Consider the following 21,746-nt stretch of genomic DNA (forward strand, 5'->3'; position numbering starts at 1 on the left):
GTTGTTCTAGAATGTGGTAAATAAATCAATAAACTAAAAACATTGAATTATAAGGTGTGTCCAAACTTTTATCTGGTATTATATTATTTATTAATGTATAGATTTATTTATTTGTACAAAAAATTATAAAACCGCTAAATAAAGTATATATTAAAAAAAAAGTTAAAGTAAATTGAAAAAGGTTTTTTTTTTTGTGTGTGTGTAAAAGGGCACACACACTTATTTATCACAAGTAAGCAAAATGCGAGATGAAAAATGACAGGGCAGGAACAGGTAACAACCATGTAAGACAATTTAAGTATATGAGGACGTTGTGCTTGTTTTTACCACCTGCAAAAATTTATTACTAGTCATGCATTAAGTTAAAACAATATATACAAAAAAAAATGTTTACCTTTTCCTTTTTACAAACATTGTTAATTTTCTTCTGTACATGGACGTCTTTATGATGACTGAATACCATTTTAGTCTTCACCATAAGTCAATTAAAAGTATAGATATATCAAAACTTTTATTTTTAAAAAGTTTATTTGGTTCTAAACAACAGCCAAAAGGTCCGGGTAAGCTGTCACATTTTTCATGCTGGTTTCTTTCTTTTAATGCCTCTTCAATTACAGCTTGTAAAAAAAAATAATAATAATACTTTAAGCACATTTTCAGACTTGAACAAGTGTTACAAGTTTGTCAGGTTTCACATAAGGATCAGTTTTTTTTTTTTGGTAAAATACTGCTTTTATCACTTTTATGCTTTTATGCAGTTAATATATAAATATTACCCATGAATTTTACATTTGTTTGTTTTTATTTTTACACAATTCTAGAGATTGTTGCTTGCAAAATGCCAACATCTGCAGTATGTCACATTAAAGTCACTGAGATCACATATTGAGATGTGAACATACCTAAAGCTCTTGACCTGTACAGTATCTTGAGATGTTATTCACTGCACTGTAACTACACTGATCATTGTGTTATTAACTTTTTTTCCATGTAATCTTTATAAATTGATCTTTGGATGTCAGATGTTTTATACAGAGTCAGCCAAAAATATATAGACACTTCAGGAAAGAAAAAGAATATACTATTATCATAATATTGTCATATCAATATATAACTTATAGCAATGAATTAAGTATTAAAATATTAATACAAATACAAACAAACTAATACTAGTTTTTTTTTTTTCCTGAAGTGTGTATACATTTTGTTTGGTTAATTCTGTATTTTACTAACATTGTTTTAATGTACTTTTTGTAGATGAAAATTACATCAGGAAATTTCATGTACTAAATGAACAATGATAACACTTACGTTACAGTATACAGTGGGGCAAAAAAGTATTTAGTCAGCCTTCAATTGTACATGTTCTCCCACTTAAATAGATGAGAGAGGCCTGTAATTTTTATCATAGATATACCCCAACTATGAGAGACAAAATAATAATTAAAAAAAATCCAGAAAATCCCATTGTAGGATTTTTAAAGAATTTATTTGCACATTATGGTGGAAAACAAGTATTTGGTCAATAACAAAATTTCATCTCAATACTTTGTTATACACACTTTGTTGTCAATGACAGAGGTCAAACATTTTCTTTACGTCTTCACAAGGTTTTCACACGCTGGTATTTTGGCCCGTTCCTCCATGCAGATCTTCTCTAGAGCTGTAATGTTTTGGGGCTGTCGCTGGGCAACATTGACTTTCTTCCTCCAAAGATTTTCTATGGGGTTGAGATCTGGAGACTGACCAGGCTACTCCAGGACCTTGAAATGTTTCTTATAAAGCCACTCCTTTGTTGCCTGGGAGGTGTGTTTGGCATCATTGTCATGCTGAAAGACCCAGCCGCATTTCATCTTTAATGCCCTTGCTGATGGAAGTAGGTTTTCACTCAAAATCTCATGATACATGGCCCCATTCATTCTTTCGTTTACACGGATCAGTGTGTTACTGATGGTAGCCTTTGTAACTTTGGTCCCGGCTCTCTGCAGGTCATTCACTAGGTCCCCCCTTGTGGTTCTGGAATTTTTGCTCACAGTTCTTGTGATAATTGGTCCCACAGTTGATTTCTTCACACCAAGCTCCTTATTGAAGATTCAGTCTTCCCAGCCTGGTGCAGGCCTACAATTTTGTTTCTGGTCTCCTTTGACAGCTCTTTAGTCTTGGCCATAGTGGAGTTTGAAGTGTGACTGTTTAATGTTGTGGACAGATGTCTTTTTCACTGATAACAAGTTCAAACAGATGCCATCAACACAGGTATCGAGTGTAGGACAAAGGAGCCTCTTAAATAAGAAGTTATAGGTCTGTGAGAGCCAGAAATCTTGCTTGTTTGTAGGCGACCAAATACTTATTTTACACCATAATTTTCTTACAATGTGATTTTCTGGATTTTCTTTTCTTATTTTGTCCCTCATAGTTGATGTATACATATGATGAAAATTACAGGCCTCTCTCATCTTTTTAAGTGGGAGAACTTGCACAATTGGTGGCTGACTAAATACTTTTTTGTCCCACTGTACATTCCCACAAGAGACGATGGCTAATGGTCTGTTTGCTCTTACAGTAATTGAAAATCCATGGAGAGAAGTGGACTGGAGGTCAGGATCAATATACTTTAACAATGATTAAATGCTCTTTTTCCCCTGCTTGATTTATTATGGAGTTTGCATGTTCTCCCCGTGCTTGGTGGGTTTCCTCCCCCTGTCCAAAGACGTGAGTATGAATGTGTGTGTGTGTGAATGTTGACAATGTTACCATTTTACTGGTATATAATTCTTCTTTTTATTTTAGCTGCACTTATTAGGGGTCGCCACATCAGACCATTTGTTTGCATATAACTGTCTACCACGTTTTCCCTTGTCACTTCAATCTGCTGCATGTCCTCCCTTACCACATACATAAACCTCCTCGTGGGCCTTCCTCTTCTCCTTCTGCCTGGAAGCTCTATTTCTAACATTCTCCTCCAAATATCCCCCTTATCCCCTCTCTGCACATGTCCAAACCATCTTAATCTCTAAAATTCTCTAACATTGTCTTAAAACTGTCCTACCTGCACTGTTCTTGTAATATATTCCTTCCTATTCCTGTCCATACTTGTCCCACCCAAAGCAAATTTTCAGATCTGCCACCTCCAACCCTGCTTCCTTTTCTTACGTCATCAGCAAATCCATTGTATTTTTACACTTTTTTCATGCTTGTTCAATCTTGTTTCATATGTCTTGACAGTGTCGGGAAGAACATAATAGTGATAACTGTAAATGCAAAACAACTTTCCTTTAAATATTGTAGAAGCTCAAACTCAAATGTTGTTTGAATGAAGCTCAAATTTTATGGGGCAGAAAATGCTAGAATTGTCCCAGCCATGTACTTGTTGAACTGTAGATTTTATATGTTAATAATTGTTATAGTGTTCAAAGCCCTGTTGATTTAATTCATGCTTAAAATTTCCATTTTTAAAAGTTTGGGTATTGGGAAAGTAAAATATCTTATCCTTTAAGGAAATTGGATGAAATCTTTTAATATAAAGCCCTTGAATATTTTGCATACGACTACAACTAAGACTATTAAGCAAAGTCTATTTCACAGCATCAAGAACATACCCATTTACACCTACAAGAAAATGTGTTGTTGCTAGTCAACCGAACATTAACGTTTTTGGAAAGAGGAAGAAGAGTTGTCAAAGCCACAGTTTTTACACTATGGTGGGTTAGTTTGTAAGTAGTGGGAATAAAATGCAATGCTTGTGTTTTTTGGCCTAGTTTACTTTATTAATAATTAAAATAAATTACTTTAAATGTCTCATTTTTATTGCAGTGAGTCCACACAAATATAACAGTGATTCAAATCAGAATCTTCTGGAGCACCCATTTGTTGAACCAGGCTCTAAAGCACCCACCAGTTTTTCGTCTGTGCTTGGAGGAACGCCTGAAAGTGTTTTGATTGCTGCATGCAGAGGTGGAGAAGCTCCTGGTGTTGAACATAGTGGAAGCTAGTATGGATTTGCATGAGCTTGATAAAGGCACTATTGCCAAAAGTATTTGCTCGCCTGCCTTCACATGCATTTGAACTTAAGAAACATCCAATTCTTAATCCATAGGGTTTAATATGATGTTGGCCCCACCCACTTTGCAGCTATAACAACTTCAACTCTTCTGGGAAGACTTTCCACAAGATTTAGGAGTGTTTTTATGAAAACTTTTAACCATTTTTCTAGAAGCGCATTTGAATTGATTGATTGGTCAATATCCCCTTCCACAATGGATGCAGTGCAGTTTGCACATCGCAAAAATAGTTCTGCAGAAGATGTGATCTTTCATAAAGCCCACCTGGTTCTGACATTTCCGATGCACCTTAATTAAGCGACACCTAAGTTAGAATTCTGATCATTGAGTTTAGTTCAGTATTTAACACTATCTTCCCTCAGCAGGTGATTGGAAAGCTTGGGGATTCTGAATTCCCTCACTGAGAGGCCTTATACAGTCCCGATCGATTGCACCCTACCACTAGTGATCCAAGGGTGTTTGCTTATTATCACTGCTGACCAACAACTGCATCTCCATCTACATTATGTATATATGTTATGTATATTATATTAAGTTTGAGGCACATCAGCAACAATAATTACACATCATACAGAGAGGAGGTGCAACAGCTGGCAAAGCAGTGGACAAAGTATTATTGTTAAATATCGAAGGCTGTAAGCTTTCCATTATCCAATCACTATTAATGATGCCATGGTGGAATGAGGGCATGATTTCTGAGTCCAGAGCACAAGGATGAGTCTGGTGTGTAGAATAAAAAAGATGTTTGAACTTTCCAAGACTGAGAAAAGACTTTTTCTGTAGTTTAATCTGCAGTTCTTTTCTACTTAAAGAATCACCAAACTCAATGTAAAAACATGTGATTTAAACTTATAAAAGTTGTCTGTGACTTGAAACAAAGAAATGAATAATTCCAACTGCTACCTCTAAATTTTTTTACCCTTACATTTTGGTACATACTTTTGGGGAAAAATTGCAGCAATCCTGAAGGGGTTAAGGACTCTTTGTCCCCTAAACACAGCACACACAAAGGACCTGAAAAAATGAAAGTGAAAGAAAATTCTTGCTTCCTTACAAAAGGACATTTGTAAGGGACTGTACACTCTACCACTCTCCATACTCCTGCCTTGCAGATCAAAGGTAAGATACAATAACTAGACTGGTGTGATAATAAAGAGAATGTGCAAATCATCCTAGAGGTAATTTTTAAATTTGTTAAAGAATAAGCTAATACATCTTGCCATGTGTTGTTTGGGAGTGGGTTTACTGAAATGATCACAATGTTAGGTGCTTTATTATCTCATTCATGAAAAACAGTTCTTAAATTAATTTAGCGATTATACAACAGCACCTTCTTTGTGGTACTGTCTTTGTAGTGGGTGTCGATAATAATTTTCCGGACAACTGTCATGTAAGCTGTCTTTCCATGTGATTTTGGTTGTATGCAAATTAAGCTACAACGTATTGACCGTCTAGTGTCAAAATATCTAGCTAGGGTAGATACAGGTCACTATACTGTGGGACGAATAAAGGTGTATCGTATCTTATACTGACCTATACAGTATAAGATAAGATATGAATAAGTGGGTATTCACTTAAGTCATTAGAAGTACAGGTAAGATAACAGGCCTATATTTTAAAATTATTGTTTCAACTGTGTCTCTTACAGGAGAGTAATCACATCATGGGTGGAGATAATTCAAGTAAGTTTCCTATCTAATATATATATATATATATATATATATATATATATAGTGGGAGCCACCTCAAACAGCCGCCTGGAGCATGACAGGTCCATGGCAGAACCATGACAAGTCCATGCACGATCCGTGCATGGAATGTGATCCCCCGCGATGACACAGATAATGATGCCCCGCCCAATAAATGCTCCCCTGCGCTGAATCGCAACATGAAGAAAAATGTGCTAAATGTATTATTAGTTTAATGTAAGTGAAGAAAAACTAATATTAGCCTGTTTAAAAAAATGCAGTGTCATCACTTATCTTTACAAAGTGATGAATTTACCATTTAAACAAAAAGGCTTAAAGTTTAATAATTCTTGTGCATCTCTGAACTAATATTTAGTTGTACTGTATAACCATGCTTTCTGAGAACTGCTTCACATCTGTGACAATTGTACTACATGCCACAATTTCTCTGTATTTCCTGGTTTTGCCTCAGAAACAAAATTTTTAATGTCAGCCCACAAGTTTTCTATTGAAATAAGGTCTGGGGATTGGGCTGGCCACTCCATAACGTCAATCTTGTTGGCGTGGAACCAAGATGCTGCTCGCTTACTGCTGTGTCTTACTGCTGTGTCTGTTGAAACACCCATTTAAAGGGCATTTCCTCTTCAGCATAAGGCAACATGAACATGAAAGTATTCTGATGTACTGAAATTGATCCATGATCCCTGAAATGAGATAAAAAGGCCCAACACCATAGTATGAGAAGCATCCCCATATCATGATGCTTGTGCCTCCATGCTTCACTGTCTTCACAGTGTACTGTGGCTTGAATTCAATGTTTGGGGGCCTGACAAACTGTCTGCGGCCTCTAGACCCAAAAAGAACAATATTGCATTAATCAGCCCACAAAATATTGCACCATTTCTCTTTAGGCCAGTCAATGTGTTCTTTGGCGAACTGTAACCTCTTCAGCACATGTCTTTTTTTTAACAATAGGACTTTGCGGGGGCTTCTTGCTGATAGCTCGACTTCACATAGCCGTCTTCCAATAGTTACAGTACTAACAGGTAACTTTAAATGTTCTTTGAGTCAATTTTGTTATTCTTCGATCCATTCGAATGGTAGTTTTTTGTTTTCTGCCCCGTCTTTCTGGTTTTGGTCTCCATTTTAAAGCTTATAAATGATTTGGTATCATTTTAGCAGAGCAGCCGATCATTTTCTGCACTTCTTTGTATGTTTTTCCATCTCTAATCAACTTTTGAATCAAAGTACGCTGTTTTTTTTTAACAATGTCTGGACAACTCGTTTTACTCTGATTTTCAGAGAGAAATGCACAGGACAACCTTTTCTGCATTTATCCTTAAATAAGGGGAACTTGTTTGACACCTGTTTTTCACAGAATAATTTACCTCTCTAATTGAACTCCACACTGCTATTATTTTGAACAGGCTAATATTTGTTTTTCTTCACTTACATTAAACTAATAATAAATTTAGCCCATTTTTCTTCATGTTGTGATTCAGAATAGAATGTGCAGGTTGTTTAATGCATTTATGTGATTTAAATTAAAAGTTATTATATGGATATGGAGCTTTATTCACTTTTTTCAACCCTCTGCTATTATTTTGAACACCACTGTACAGGCAGTTCTTGTATTGTCAACAAAGTTTCATAAGTAGATGATGTGTTTAAATAATAATAATAATAAACAGCTTTTTTTAAATCACTCAATACACAACCCATGATGCTTATGCTATTTAAAATAAATAAATTAATTAATAAATTAATAAAACTAGTTATTGCAATATTTTGCAAGACATCCTTAATAATCCTTAAAGACACAGTAACATCTGTAATTTATCTACACTACCGTTCAAAAGTTTTAGAACACTTGCAAATTTCTTTTTTTTTTTTTTTGCTTAGTGATTTATTTTCTACATTCTACAACAATACTGGAGATTTCCAAACCATAAAATAACACATATGGGATTAGGTAATTACGTAACAACAAGAAAAACAACAACAGTTAGTTGTTATTTTAAGACACAGAGGTCAGCCTTTCTGTAATAGTTCTTGCAAAAACAGTATTGTCAAGTGCATTTGCAAAATCCGTCAAGCACCATAATGAAACTGGCTCTCATGAAGGCCATCCCAGGAGGGCGAGACCAAAACCTACCTCTGCCACAGACGAGAAGTTCATTTGGAGTTATCAGCCTGAAAAATGTTCAATTAACAGCACCTCAGATTAGAGGCGTTATGAAGTCTTTACAGAGCAGAAGTAGCAGACACATCTCACTATTAACTGTTCAAAGGAGATTAATGCATTTTTTGGACGCCTTCAGCATTCCTTTACAATGTAGAAAGAAATAAAAATCAGGAACCATCATGGAGTTAGAAAGTGTTCTAAAACTTTTGAACGTTAGTGTATACCGATCGTTGTAGGTACGGAATACAAATGCGGGCTATGTACAGTATTTTACATTATGGTGTATTTTATCTATTTCCGTTTAATACACTGGTAGAAAATATTGTTATTGATACATATGATTAAGTGTTTAACTGTTTTCATTTGTTTTTATGACCATGATATTAATAATAATAATAATAATTATTATTATTATTATTAGCCCAACTCATTGACCATTTAAAACAAAGTTGTCTCCCATTTTTTGGTAAACATATCATTAAGTTATCTAAAGTCACATCTGACCGCTGCTGGTGCTGCCAGTGATTTTTAAAAACGGCCAATAAAAAAAATAAACAAAAAAATAAACTGTAAACCACCCCAAACAAATTTTTATAAAAGTCCATTATGCTGCCATCTTCATCTCTGTAGTGCAGTTTGATAGCGTCAGTTCGGCGGGGGTGGGGGTGGGTTGCTGGCTTGTGTTAACTACCACTTGAATGGGCGTGTTTACTGTGAAATCCTGACACGCCTTTCTGGCAGTAGAGGGAGGGGGGATCACGCCGTCCATAGGGCATCCGCACGCCATCCGCACACTATTCATACGGCCGCGGCTATTTGACGTGGCTCCCACTGTATATATAGTGCTTAAAATGCTTTTAAAAATAAAAAAGAATACAAATGAATTTGTATGTCTTTAAAGAACTATATATATTACATACTTAATGCAAAAAAATAACTCATATTGTAATGTCACCGGCTAATTATCTGTTTTCACTTACAGCTTTTGAAAAGCCATGGAGGCCAGTAAATTGGAGATTAAGGTCAGTGAATTACTGCATTGACTGTATACTATGTTACTCTTTAGGGCATTTTAATGAGGCAATAATACATTTAATGTATTCGATTCTTTCACCGATATGTTGTTTTTTATACATTTTTTATTTTTTTTATACTCTTCTGCTGCTGGTTATGGTTTATAATAGTACTAGATTGGACTTTCTTCTGCCCATTAAATTGACCCAATAAGATTAGACTTTTTCTTTATTCACTTGCTCTTCTTTTTGGTCAAAAATCTTTGACCCTCTGACAAATAAAAATACAGCTCTTCTATCATTTGTCATCTAAAATTCTGTTTGCATATTTAAGTTTCCAAAAATAAGCTAAACATAACTTTACACATTTTTGTGTTACATACACATTTAATATTACTTTATGATGTAATTTCTTTTTTTTTAGCTAATTTCCCCCTTTGAATTTCTTTTAGTGAAAGAGATGCAATGCTACGGAGACTGAGGGACTTTCAGTCAAACAAAAATGTTGACCATCTCAGGATTTTGGTTGTTGGACCAGCAGGAGCCGGGAAGTCTGCCTTTATCACCTCAGTTAATACTGTCTTTCAAGGCCACAGTACTTACCTTGCTTGTTCACTCACTGGTGGTTCGAGCGCCACCCTTAAGGTAACAATATGTATCACACCAGTGGTTCTCAACCCTGGTCCTGCAGGACCCTGGTGTTGAACTTTTTTTTTTTTGCTCCTTCCACTTCAATTTAGAAAAGGCTGTTCATTAGCTGATTAGTTACATTTTTCAGTAAATTCCATTTTAAATAAATTTCATACAATTTATTTCTACTTGTATACAGCACACCGTCTACAAGCTGAACAAAGGCACAGAGGGATCTTTCTTTCCGTTTGTCTTCGGTGACACAATGGGTTTCGAAACAGGTTCAGATGGTGCAAAAACAGATGAAATTGTTAAAATTCTGCATGGGCACATACCAGATGGACACACAGTAAGTTAATATTCATTAGTTTTTTTACAATCTTTTCTAGGTACAGAAACGTCATTACTTCCACTTTTTTATTTAAACTCTGAAGTTGCATATAGTTCTTTAATTTTAAGACATTCACATACATATTTACTGTGGGTACATAAAAAACACATCTTCTCCCATATTCTTTACTGCCAAAAGTGGTAATTTATTAAAAACCTTCAGCTCGGGCTCAGTTCCACCCAGGAGTCACATTTTATTTCTCTCCAACAGACTTGTGTTGTGAACTAGAGTATTAGAAAGCCACAGCACGTCAATGACAAAAGCAAGACACGGTAACTGTTCTTTGTTTGTGGTAAAGAAGAACACCACATTCGATTTATACTTCCTGTGAGAAAGTGATGAAACATTGGTTATTGCTAATTTACAATAAAAATTTTCTGACAGTTATCCCCAAAGTTGTGTGTGTTAAACATTTTACTTTGGACTTCCTTGACATGAATTTAGGTCCAGGGCATCATTGCCAGGATTGGCACATGAGAACCTTTTGTGCAATTTGTTTACTCTCATCTTATCTGCACACCACTTCAATGATATCATGTCACCGTGTAGGTCAATAATCTTTGTGGGCAGACCGATTCTAGTGAGTGAGCTAGGAATACTGCCTGGGCAGATCTTCCACTTAGAAGTATGAGTTTTAAGTTAAGTTAAGCCTTTATTTGTCACATATACATTACAGCACAGTGAAATTCCTTCTTCGCATATCCCAGCGTAACTGGGGCAACCTGATGGAGCTGGGGATTGAACCGCCGATCTTCTGGTTGGTAACTCTGTGCCTTAGCCCTCTGAGCCACCACTGAGATTGGGTGGAAGGCGGATAGTTGGATGTCCCCTCTGAAACCCTGCAACGCACTTACTAAAATCAATCACACCAATGCATAAAATGCTTTTAAATAAACCACAGGCCACTCATAAGGCTGTAAATATACTGTATAATGCATTTTTTTCTAGATTATATATATAATTGTTATAAATAATATAAAGCCAGTTTGCACAGTCCATGGTGAATTGAAGTACTCTTGACTCTTTACTTGTGTTAAGGGAATGATGCTCTGATGCTCGCCATATATATATATATATATATATATATATATATATATATATATATATTTATATATTTAAAGGGGTCATACAGGCCTACATGCACTTTTTTAAGCTGTTTGGACTGAACTGTGTGTTAGGAGAGTGCGTACACAACCACTCAACGATGATAAAGAGCCGCCCAGTGGTTTTCTTTTCATTTATTACAATAACATGCCCCTTCTGAAATTAGGCCAATCGCAAATGCCTGTCACTGTGACGCCACACCACAAGAGGCGGCTCCGACACTAGTTGATTGACACTGGTGTTTTAGCAAAGACCCGCTCCGAGTGAGAAGAAGCTGTCGGCCATTGTTTTTCGCCGCTGGAGCAAAATGGCGCCTAAGCGAGTGTTGTGTACAGTTGTTCGGTGTAATAGCGAACACAGCAGTCGTCATTCACTACCTAGGGTTAGTGACCTAGGGTACCTACCTAGTGTTAGGTATCTGAACCACTGAGGACGCAGTGGCTGAATTTAGTTTTTAAAGCTAACGTCCCCGCCGATCTACCTAAATGCGTTCATGTTTGCGATAATCATTTTTCACCAGACTGCTTTATAAACGCGGGTCAATATAAAGCAGGTTTTACTAGGAAGCTGCTCCTAAAAATTGATCTGTACCAACGCTTCATGTTCCTGCTTCATCTTCACCAGGCTCAGTGAGTAATTAATTTTTTTTTTATGACTCTTTGCAGATCGCCTTTTCTAATAATCACGATAAATGCGGAGTGTAAGTTCACTTATACTCTCATAGAACATGGTTATGGCTTTTTCTCTATGTACATCCGTCTCTATATAATCCCTAATCGCCCGTTTATAATAAACAATGCATTGAGGTAATTGTCTAGTTGCAAACTGTGTACGTAGTCGGAAAACTATATTATGCTTACCTTTTTTACGTTAAATGGTTAATAACGAAGTCTGTCGAAGATTAAGAAGTCATGTAAACACATCAGTAAACACATCGCGTCCGTATCTCTCTCAGTAAGTTTCTCCGCTTTATGTTGTTGTTGCTCGCGGCAGCGTAACAGCCCGTTAATTCATGCCCATGCAGTGATGAGAAAGACAAATCAAGTCGATGCATGTCCATTCTTTTAATTTCTACGTTGTCAGGCGATATTACAAACTTCCGCGTGGGTTCCGTACTTAAATCAAACCAAAAACGACTGAAGAAAACAGGCTCAGCCTCCATAATCCAGCGTTTTCCAGTTTGGACTGCATTACTGCAATACACAATGCTTTGTGGGGGGGGGGCTAAGCAGAGGTCATGAACATTTAAAGGAACATGCACTGAAACAGGTTGCTGAGAACAGAGCTAGTTTTTACCAGGTAAAAGTAGTGTTTTTTTTACACAATCCTTTTGAATTTTTAATTAACGTATAATACAAACTTTTCATTAGGACCCTAAAGATCATATTAACATTTAATGAAAAATGGGATGTGTGGGACCTTTAAATAAGAAAAGTTCAAAGAAATCAGATTCCCAATGTAAAACTAAGGAGACGAGTAGAGTTGAAATAGGCAAGCATAAAAATATGCAGCTTTGTTCTCTCATAGGCTGCAAAGTGCCTAAAGATACAATTTTAAACATTGGTTGTTTTGGTAACAACCTCAGCAGCAACCTCATTTCCCCTCTCGTCTGTTCCAACCACTTAGCATCTGTCATCATCTGCACCTGTTTTTCACTGGTTCATGCCATAAATTAGATGTTCTTTATACTTGAATGATTCATGGGTCACTGGGTGGCTTAACAAAAAAAAAAAAAAACACTCCTCTGATACTACTCTAGTACCGGGATTGGACTGAAACTGGACTTTCATTGAGGTGACATTATAAAGGCAGTTTGTTATGTTGGACTGACTTGGTCCAGAGCTTACTACAAGATGTCTTAAGACAAAAAGTCTAATTAACACGATGTGCGTTGAGATAGTGAGTTATTTGTAGTGACCATTATAAAATTAGCCAAGAAGACTGTATGGTTCATTTGGTTCCTATTCCTAAAATGTGATATTTTTTCTACTTTTTTAATCAGTCTACTGGGTGCTCTTCAATTAAAAAAGCAGAATGTAGAGAAAAAATAATGTTGTAGACCCAACAGCCCTTCATGTCAGAAAGGAGGCAGACTGGTATGACCCAAAAGCAGGACACAACAGATCAGAAGGTGGTCTTTTGAGAATTCTAATAAAAGTTTGCACTTACTACATACCATATTAAGGATATAGAGACAGAGTGTAATAACTCATGCTTGCTGGTGTGTTCCGGGCTTGAAACTCAGTGTCAGTTAGAGATTTTTACCACCAAGTTTCATTAAGACTATGATTAACAGATGAGTTCTTGAAATAGGAAAGCTCAAGATTTACCTGAGATACTGCAGACACAAGATAGGGATCACAGGTGGACTAATGTGAGAAATGTAAGCATAACCATTGTCCTTAGTGGAAGTAAAAGAGAATAGATCAGACAGGAGAGAGATTTTACCTTCTCAGGGGAAGGGATTTAATTCAATTTTGTTTGTATAGCGCTTTTAAAATTAGGGAAATTTTATGAATCAAAATGTTTAAATTGTCCCTAATGAGCAAGCCGAGGGTGACCATGGAAAGGAAAAACGCCCTCAGATGGCAATAGGGAGAAAAGTTGAGTGGAACCAGATTCAACAGGGAACCCATCCTTACCTGGGTGATACAGATATACTGTACATTGCTCTCAGGGTTTGAAAAAAAAACACAGGATTGCTAAGTGTCAAAAGTAGTTTTGTGAAGGTTGTTTTAGACTCACATATAGTTGTAGGAAGTCCCTTTAATGAAAAGCCTCGCCCCATGTCACACTGGCAACAATGGAACCATTTGACAACCCCAAGGCTTTTTTTGAACTTTAAGAGTGGGCAACTTATCTTCTGCAGCTGCTGTCTAGCATGGCCCCACCTGCAGCTTGACAGCTTGACACCCACTAATGACCTGTTGGATATCTTATGCTGAAGAAGGTCATCATGTACTGGGTGGACTATACTACCAACAAATTAATTCTGCTCAATGGCCCACTATGACTACACATCCCTGTTACCACCTGTGGCTTTAAAGTAGTTAATGAACTGGTGGTAAAAAAAAAACAGTTTAAAAACTTAGGCTGTTGAAATTAATGCTCTTCTGTCTATCCTCATTCAAAATTCTGCTGCTAAAAATACAATGTCCAATAAGTGCAAGTGTGGTGGTGTACATGTTAATGAATATATGAGCAGCAGAACGATATTATGCAAACCAAACATTAACTACTAGTAGAGTTTTAACTGGTTCAGCATAATTCATTTAACAGAAAAAAAAATTATACCTTGTTGATTTGACAACAGTCAGTAAATGGGGAGGAAACTCAAATTTAAGCAGTTATGGTAGTATTTTATGTCACAACATGGTCTTTATTTACTCTATCAAAAAACAAGGGTTCACTGCGATGTGCAAAAATAGAAACAGTACCACTCACTTATTCACACATTATTTACAATGCATTATCCTGTAAACCGGGTCGCAGGAGACCTGGAGCCTATCCAAAAAGTCAAGGCAGGGTACACCCTGGATGGAGTGTCAATCTATCACAGGGCACATACGTACACAACCACTCACTCATTTATACACTACGGGAAATTTGGGTAAACCCCCTTACCCTAATCTGCATGTGTTTGGACTGTGAGAGGAAACCTGAGAACCCAGAGGAAACCTACCAAACCCAGGGAAAACATGCAAACTCCATGTACACACAGACCTTGAGGCAGGAATCAAACCTGATCCCTGGAGTTGCAAGGCAACATTGCTATTGTACTGAATATGTATCGAACCCTGACTTACACCCCCAATGCAATAACAATTCATGTTTTTACTTTTAGTTTAATACTTTGGAGGAGCTGACTGCTGACAGCAGTGACTATAATAGAACACCAGATCTACATGACAAGTTTCACTGTCTGGTGTTTGTCGTCCCAGCAAGCAACATTGCCCAACTGCCAGATAACATCATTGCTAAAATTAAAGAAATTCAGAAAAAAGCACGCAAATTAGGTGAGTCATCTTCCACTCACCATTAATTTAAAATAAATTGTTCTTATATCACTCTCTATTGTGTTACTTAATAATAAATACAAGAGAATGTAATATCTGTAATGGAATGATCAGTCCAAAAAAACGTTGTGACCTGTATGCATCATGACAGGGATTCCTCAAGTTGTCATCATGTCCAAGGTGGATGAAGCATGTTCACAAGTAAAAGAGAACCTGCAAATGATCTACAGGAGCAAGAAAATCAAAGAAGAGGTAAGTGTATAAGAACCTCATTCAGAAATGTATGCTTTGACCACTGACCCACTGCCCTGAACTACAACATGAGCTTTAACATGGATTCATGCAGGTTAGTCTCTGTGTCTGTATTTCTAGATGGAGAAATGTAGCATCAAACTGGGTGTTCCAATGAATTACATCTTACCTGTGAAGAACTACCATGAGGAAATCACCAACAACAATGAGATAGATATCCTACTTCTCATGGCTGTGACAACTATTGTGAATTTTGCCAATGAGTTTGTGAAAGGTAATGTATAAAAAGAATAGAAATAGACATATAGAATACAAACTTTGAGGTTTTGTTAAAATGTAAAAAAAAAAAAAAACATGAATAGTATTACAATGATTAATAAGCACAAGCAGGTTTTTCAACAATTTACGAACATAATTTTAAATAACCAACTTGTTTAACAAACATCTGCAAAAAAAATCTATATGATCTTAAGCACATATTCAGAAAAAAATCAAATAGCTCATCAGATAGTAGCAAGAAACAGATATATGATCAATAGTTGATCCTGTGTAAATTCAAGAGACCCTTCTGTGTTAATAGCTAGTAGATCAGCAGTTTCTGAAATACTCAAACACACTCCTCTGGCACAGAAAACTACGCCTAATCAAAATCACTAAGATCACCTTTCCCCACTATTGTTTAAACTGAAAAATTTGCTGAAGCTCTGGCATGTGTAAGCATTTATTAATAAAACAGATTACTCGACTATAACAAGATTGGTTAATGCAGTTACTGTATAAATAAACAGGTGCACAAGTAAGTAAAGTATAAAGTGGTCAGTGAGTTTAACAGGTTAACTCTAAGAGTCCAAGTAATCTCAAATGTTTCAATGTATTGCCATGTGTTTGAACGAAAATTCAATATATATAACTGAATGCATTAGATTCTACAGTTTACACTATCTGTTTTCTCATACAGCCTCTGGACAGCCATGGAGGCCAGTGACTTGGAGGTCAGAATCTCTGAATTGAGGCTTCCTGCATTCTTTTATTTTGCAGTTTGCTCTATTAAGGGTCATGCATTAAGTGTATTATGGGTTATATACATATATTGATTGGAATATAACACCCTTATTTAGTTTGTAAGAGAATTATATTAATATTTTAACAAATTAACAATATTATTATATTATTAGATAAGACTTTTTTTCCTCTAAAAAATAAGGAGCCCTACATTAACGGGATTAAGAGCTATAGCTATCATTTTTGCTATAATACATTTTTGATGAAAATTACTTTATTTAACTAATGTCTCCTTTTGAATTTCTTGTAGTGACAAAGATGCAATGCTACAGACACTGAGGGACTTTCAGTCAAACCGAAGGGTTAACCATCTCAGGATTTTGGTTGTTGGACCAGCAGGCTCCGGGAAGTCTGCCTTCATCACCTCAGTTAATACAGTCCTTCAAGGCCGCAATACTTACCTCGCTCATTCACTCACTGGTGGTTCCAGCGCCACCCACAAGGTAACAAATTGTATCACACGAATGGTTCTCAAACCTGGCCCTACAGGACACTGGTGTTATAAATCATTTTCACACTCACTTTAATTCAGAAAATTTCAGTGAATTCTATTTTAAATTAATTTTATACAATTTATTTCTACTTGTATACAGTACACCGTCTACAAACTGAACAAAGGCACAGAGGGATCTTTCTTTCCGTTTGTTTTCGGTGACACAATGGGTCTCGAAACAGGTTCAGATGGTGCAAAAACAGATGAAATTGTTAAAATTCTGCATGGGCACATACCAGAGGGATTCACAGTAAGTTAGTACTCATTTACAATCTTTTCTAGGTACAGAAATGTGACATTACTTCCACCTTATTTGAGGTAAAAAGTTGCATTTAAAGGGGATCTATTACAATAGTTCTCTATTTTTAGACATTCACATATTGTGTGTACATAAAAAAAACATCCCCTCCCTTACTCCTAACTGCAAAAAGTGATGATAATTAAAAACCTCCAGCTCAGGGCTCAGCTCCACCCAGGAGTCACCATTTTAGTTCCCTCGAACAGAGTTGTGTTGTGAACTTGTCATGGGGTGGGCTGAACAGGAGTGAACCCAATAGTAAACAAACAGTGGTTCTCAGAGCTTTATTTAAACACAGGAGCCTCGTTGAGCAGGCGCAGCAGGAGCAGAGGAGAGAAGTGTGTGCGAGTTAATGAATGACCTGGGTGAATGGAGGAACCTCTGGTGCAGAGAGAGAAGGCAGGGCTATAACGGGAGGGAATCTCCACAATCCCAGAAGTTGAGCACTGGGGGAATTCCCTTGGGTTAGCCTTTATTGCTGTTAATCCACTAGGCATGCAGAGGATGATAAACAAAATGCAACAGTTTAGCTTCCTCTGAAAAAACGGAGGTGCTGGGTTAATCTGGCTGGCTCGTGACAGTACCCCCATTCATTCCAACAAGAGACCAGAGGTTTGATCTAGGAGACTTGAAAAAAGGTGTTTATCCAGCGCATAGTGGAAGGAAGAAAAAGTCTGACGGTGCAGGGGTTGATGACTTTGATGACTGTTAATGGGCCAAGGAACCTGGGGGACAGTTTGCGGAAGATTGAGAGGGATATTATGAGTTGACAACATGACCCTCTGGCCCACTTGCTATAGTGGTGCCCTGGAACAGCACCAGTCGTCTTGTCATTTGAAGGCTGAGATCTTCGATCTTGCGTTCAGGTGTCCAGGAAATGCTGGTAACCAAGACAGCACTGAAAAGGTGAGAGGCTTCTGGCCGACATGGGCGTATTCGATCCATCGGAGCGTCCAGCTCCAGGAATGGGGCTCCTTTGAGGTCATACATCTAATGGCTATTGCCAGGTCCTGGTTGGACCGCTCTATTTGGTTGTTATTCATTTACAGTAGGCCGACCAGAATTGCACAGCAAACTGGTATCCGCAGTCCGATGTTGGGAGTCCATAAAGCTAAAAAACAGGAGTGATTAGTAGTTATGCAGTCTCCTTGACAGTGGGGAGACTAGACAGGTGGACAAAGTGAACCACTTTGGAAAAGCGGTCCACTACTATGAGGACGCTGGTGTGACCTCGGAATCTGGGAGACTGGTGATAAAATCAAGAGCTATATGGGACCAGGATTTGTGCAGGATAGGAAGGGGTCTGACATCGCCATCACAAAACAGTGCGTGTCATCCCTCATGGTGGGCCACCAGAAGCGTTGCTGGACAAGGGCGAATGTGCCCTGGGTGGCAGGCCAGCCTCGAGACGTACCCCCATTCAAGGACACACAGTGTCGTTCTGCCTGCGGGACAAAGAGTTTGTTTGTTGGTGTCTCTGGAGGGCCGGGCTCCTGGTTAAGCTCTGTCCTGACTCGTAAATATCCAGTTGTGCTGCCCCTATGAGGCATTGAGGGGGCAAGATGGTGGCTTCAGTTGATTGATCCTGGACTGGGGAGAACTGATGGGAGAGCGCGTTCAGTTTGGACAGAGAGAAATTAAAGCGAGAAAAGAATAGAGACCACCTTGCTTGTCGGGAATTGGCATTTGGCGTTTGGCTGTCCTGAGGTACTTTAGGTTCCTGTGGTCTATCCAGAACAGGAACGGGATCTCAGTCCCCTCTAGTCAATGCCACCACTCTTCTAACGCAAGCTTTACCGACAGTAGCTCCTGATCACCTATGTTGTAATTCCTTTCAGCGGGCCAGAGTCGGTGAGAAAGAAAATAGCATGGAAAGCTTGTTGTCTCTGGGTGACCTCTGCGATTGTACTGCCCATACTCCAGAATCTGAGGCGTCCACCTTGACAACGAACTGGGAAAAGGTCAGGCTGTAGGACAATTGGGGCAGAGGTGAATTTTCTCTTTGGGATCTTTACTAAGATCATGGAGGTGTGTGGCGTGGCTACCAAGCTATAGTCATAGATGAACCCAGAAAAGGCTGGAAGTTCTTATGGGTGGTTGGAACGGGCGAGTCATCTACTGCTTGAAGCTTGGCGGGGTCCATCTGGATCTTTAAAGGTGCAACAGTGAAGCCCAGAAAAGAACCTGTGCTACAGTGAAACTCGCATTTTTAGCTTTAATGAAGTGACAACATGACCCTTTTGCCCACAAACTCCATGAACACAAACCCCGGGATTAACCTGGACCCTGGTGGTGCAAGGCAACATTGCTATTGTACTGAATATGTATCGAACCGTGACTTTTGTGTATTGTTACACCTCTAATGCAACATTATTACAATTCATGTTTTTATTTTCAGTTTAATGCTTTGGAGGAGCTGACTGCTGACAGCAATGACTATAATAGATCACCAGCTCTACATGACAAGATTCACTGTCTGGTGTTTGTCGTCCCAGCAAGCAAGATTGCCCAACTACCTAATGACATCATTGCTAAAATAAAAGAAATTCAGAAATGCGCACGCGAATTAGGTGAGTCATCATCCACTCACCATAAATACAAAATAAATTGTTCTTATATCACTCTCTGGTGTGTTACTTTAAAAATTATAAATGCAAAAGTATGTAATATCTGTAATGGAATGATCAGTCCAAAAAAAATTATTGAGTGACCTGTATGCATCATGACAGAGATTCCTGAAGTTGTTATCATGTCCAAGGTGGATGAAGCATGTTCACAAGTTAAAGAGAACCTGCAAATGATCTACAGAAGCAAGAAAATCAAAGAAGGGGTAAGTGTATAAGAACCTCATTCAGAAATGTATGCTTTAACATGGATTCATGCAGGTTAGTCTCTGTGTCTGTATTTCTAGATGGAGAAATGTAGCATCAAACTGGGTGTTCCAGTAAAATACATCTTACCTGTAAAGAACTACCATGAGGAAATCACCAACAACAATGAGATAGATATCCTGCTTCTCATGGCTGTGACAACTATTGTGAATTTTGCCAATGACTTTGTGAAAAGAATTATTGAAAACTAATGTAAAAAAAAAGAAAAAAGAAAATCTTAATGTTTAAGAGTGGGTAGAACCCAGCACAAGGGGTTTAAAGTTGAGTGAATTAGATTTGCACACCAAACACACACACATAAGAGTACACAAGAGTACCTACAGGATTCATCTACTTGCATGCATTAAAAATGCTTTAAAAAATTGTATTATATAGTGCTAATGCACACCGCTAATGTACAAAGAATATAGTTCTGTTTGAAGAAAGTTTAATCTTCTTTTCTGCTTTATCATAATAAATAAATAATAAGCTTTTCAACTGAATAAAAGCAATGCTAAACAAATACAAACAGAAACATAAAAAAAGGAATGCGCATATTAATGTGCAATTAACCATCACTATGTTAACCAACATAAACTAAAATGGTAGCATGCTTTAATCAATAGCGCATGAGGATAATTTGTGTGAACGTGTTACTTGATATGACATTGCAGTTACATAACCAGGTAGTTTCTAAAAGTTCCAACAGCTAGTTCTTTCTCACTCTCTCCGAACATATGCTCACAGGAGATCCTTGTGCTTGATCGTGTATTCCTGTTGCAGGCTGTCTTTGTGCATGTTTACAATAAACCTTCTCCTGTATTACTTTGAAAACCTCTATCTTGGTCTCTTGATTTCCCCTGACTTCTTGTACCTTAATTCTAATGAAGGTGCAGTGCTTTTTATAAAAGGTAGATTTACACAGCAGACTTAATAGTCCTTAATTCAATCTATGTAAAAAAAAAAAATTTAAGTTCGTCAAAAAAGCTCTACAAATAAATCTGTCAGCACCATGTTTGAATCGTATTGGTAATATAACCTGGATGACACACCAGCTCACTGCAGCATTGCCGGTGCTATGCATACAGTACGTGTGAGTCTGCTGAAGGCGTATGTCTGGTCAAGGTTAAAATATAAATATACCTTATATTTTTAACCAAAGAACTGGAATTGCAAATATGTAAAAATAATCTGCTGTATTTTATTTTCCTGTAAACTTTTGGACTTTTACAAAGGAAGGTTAATAGTCCATGGGATGAGTGAAATGGTCATCTATAGTACGTAGTTGTGATATGATGGTGTGTAAAGAAACCACAATGACCTTTGCAACCATTCTCACAATGCATGCTAGAGTCTTGTGGTCAGAGACAGAGCACTTACCATACTAAATGACGAGACAGTTGGTCAGGATGCTCTCCACTGTCTCCATGTAGAAGGCTGAGAAGAAGGCAGACTGAATTTCATATGAAATCATAAGACATTGCCTGCTGGTGCACCTTCATGCTCTCTGCCCGCAACCATCACTCCAACGTGCACCACTTGCTACAAATGCATTTTGAAGATAATCGTTTGTAGGCTACTAACAATGTCAATGTAAACACACGTCGGATGCAAAGTTAATATGGACCTCCATAAGGACAAGTTACATGCATGAGCAGGGACCTCATCTCAGCCAAAAGAGTATAA

General features: G+C 37.5%; 1 protein-coding gene across 1 annotated transcript; it reads left to right on the forward strand.

Annotated features, from left to right (window-relative positions):
* The first annotated feature begins 5,105 nt into the window (after positions 1 to 5,105).
* On the forward strand, positions 5,106 to 20,887 carry LOC128506190 (interferon-induced protein 44-like). Its single transcript, XM_053476520.1, has 14 exons — positions 5,106 to 5,177; positions 5,707 to 5,740; positions 8,914 to 8,953; positions 9,397 to 9,589; positions 9,774 to 9,923; positions 14,914 to 15,085; positions 15,237 to 15,337; positions 15,458 to 15,611; positions 16,296 to 16,329; positions 16,650 to 16,842; positions 16,993 to 17,142; positions 19,589 to 19,760; positions 19,920 to 20,020; positions 20,102 to 20,887. Exons 2-14 carry the CDS (start codon positions 5,722 to 5,724, stop codon positions 20,270 to 20,272), a joined length of 1,650 nt encoding a protein of 549 aa, XP_053332495.1. The 5' UTR covers positions 5,106 to 5,177; positions 5,707 to 5,721; the 3' UTR covers positions 20,273 to 20,887.
* The last annotated feature ends 859 nt before the right edge of the window (positions 20,888 to 21,746 follow it).

Source organism: Clarias gariepinus, chromosome 18 (genome assembly GCF_024256425.1).
Source record: "Clarias gariepinus isolate MV-2021 ecotype Netherlands chromosome 18, CGAR_prim_01v2, whole genome shotgun sequence".
NCBI lineage: Eukaryota > Metazoa > Chordata > Actinopteri > Siluriformes > Clariidae > Clarias > Clarias gariepinus.

What these genes read in the sequence shown, in the direction of transcription:
- LOC128506190 (XM_053476520.1), top strand. An exon ending in ACATACCAGAGGGATTCACA is followed by an intron (nt 17,143 to 19,588) that starts GTAAGTTAGTAC and finishes TTTTATTTTCAG; the next exon opens with TTTAATGCTTTGGAGGAGCT. An exon ending in GAAATGCGCACGCGAATTAG is followed by an intron (nt 19,761 to 19,919) that starts GTGAGTCATCAT and finishes GCATCATGACAG; the next exon opens with AGATTCCTGAAGTTGTTATC.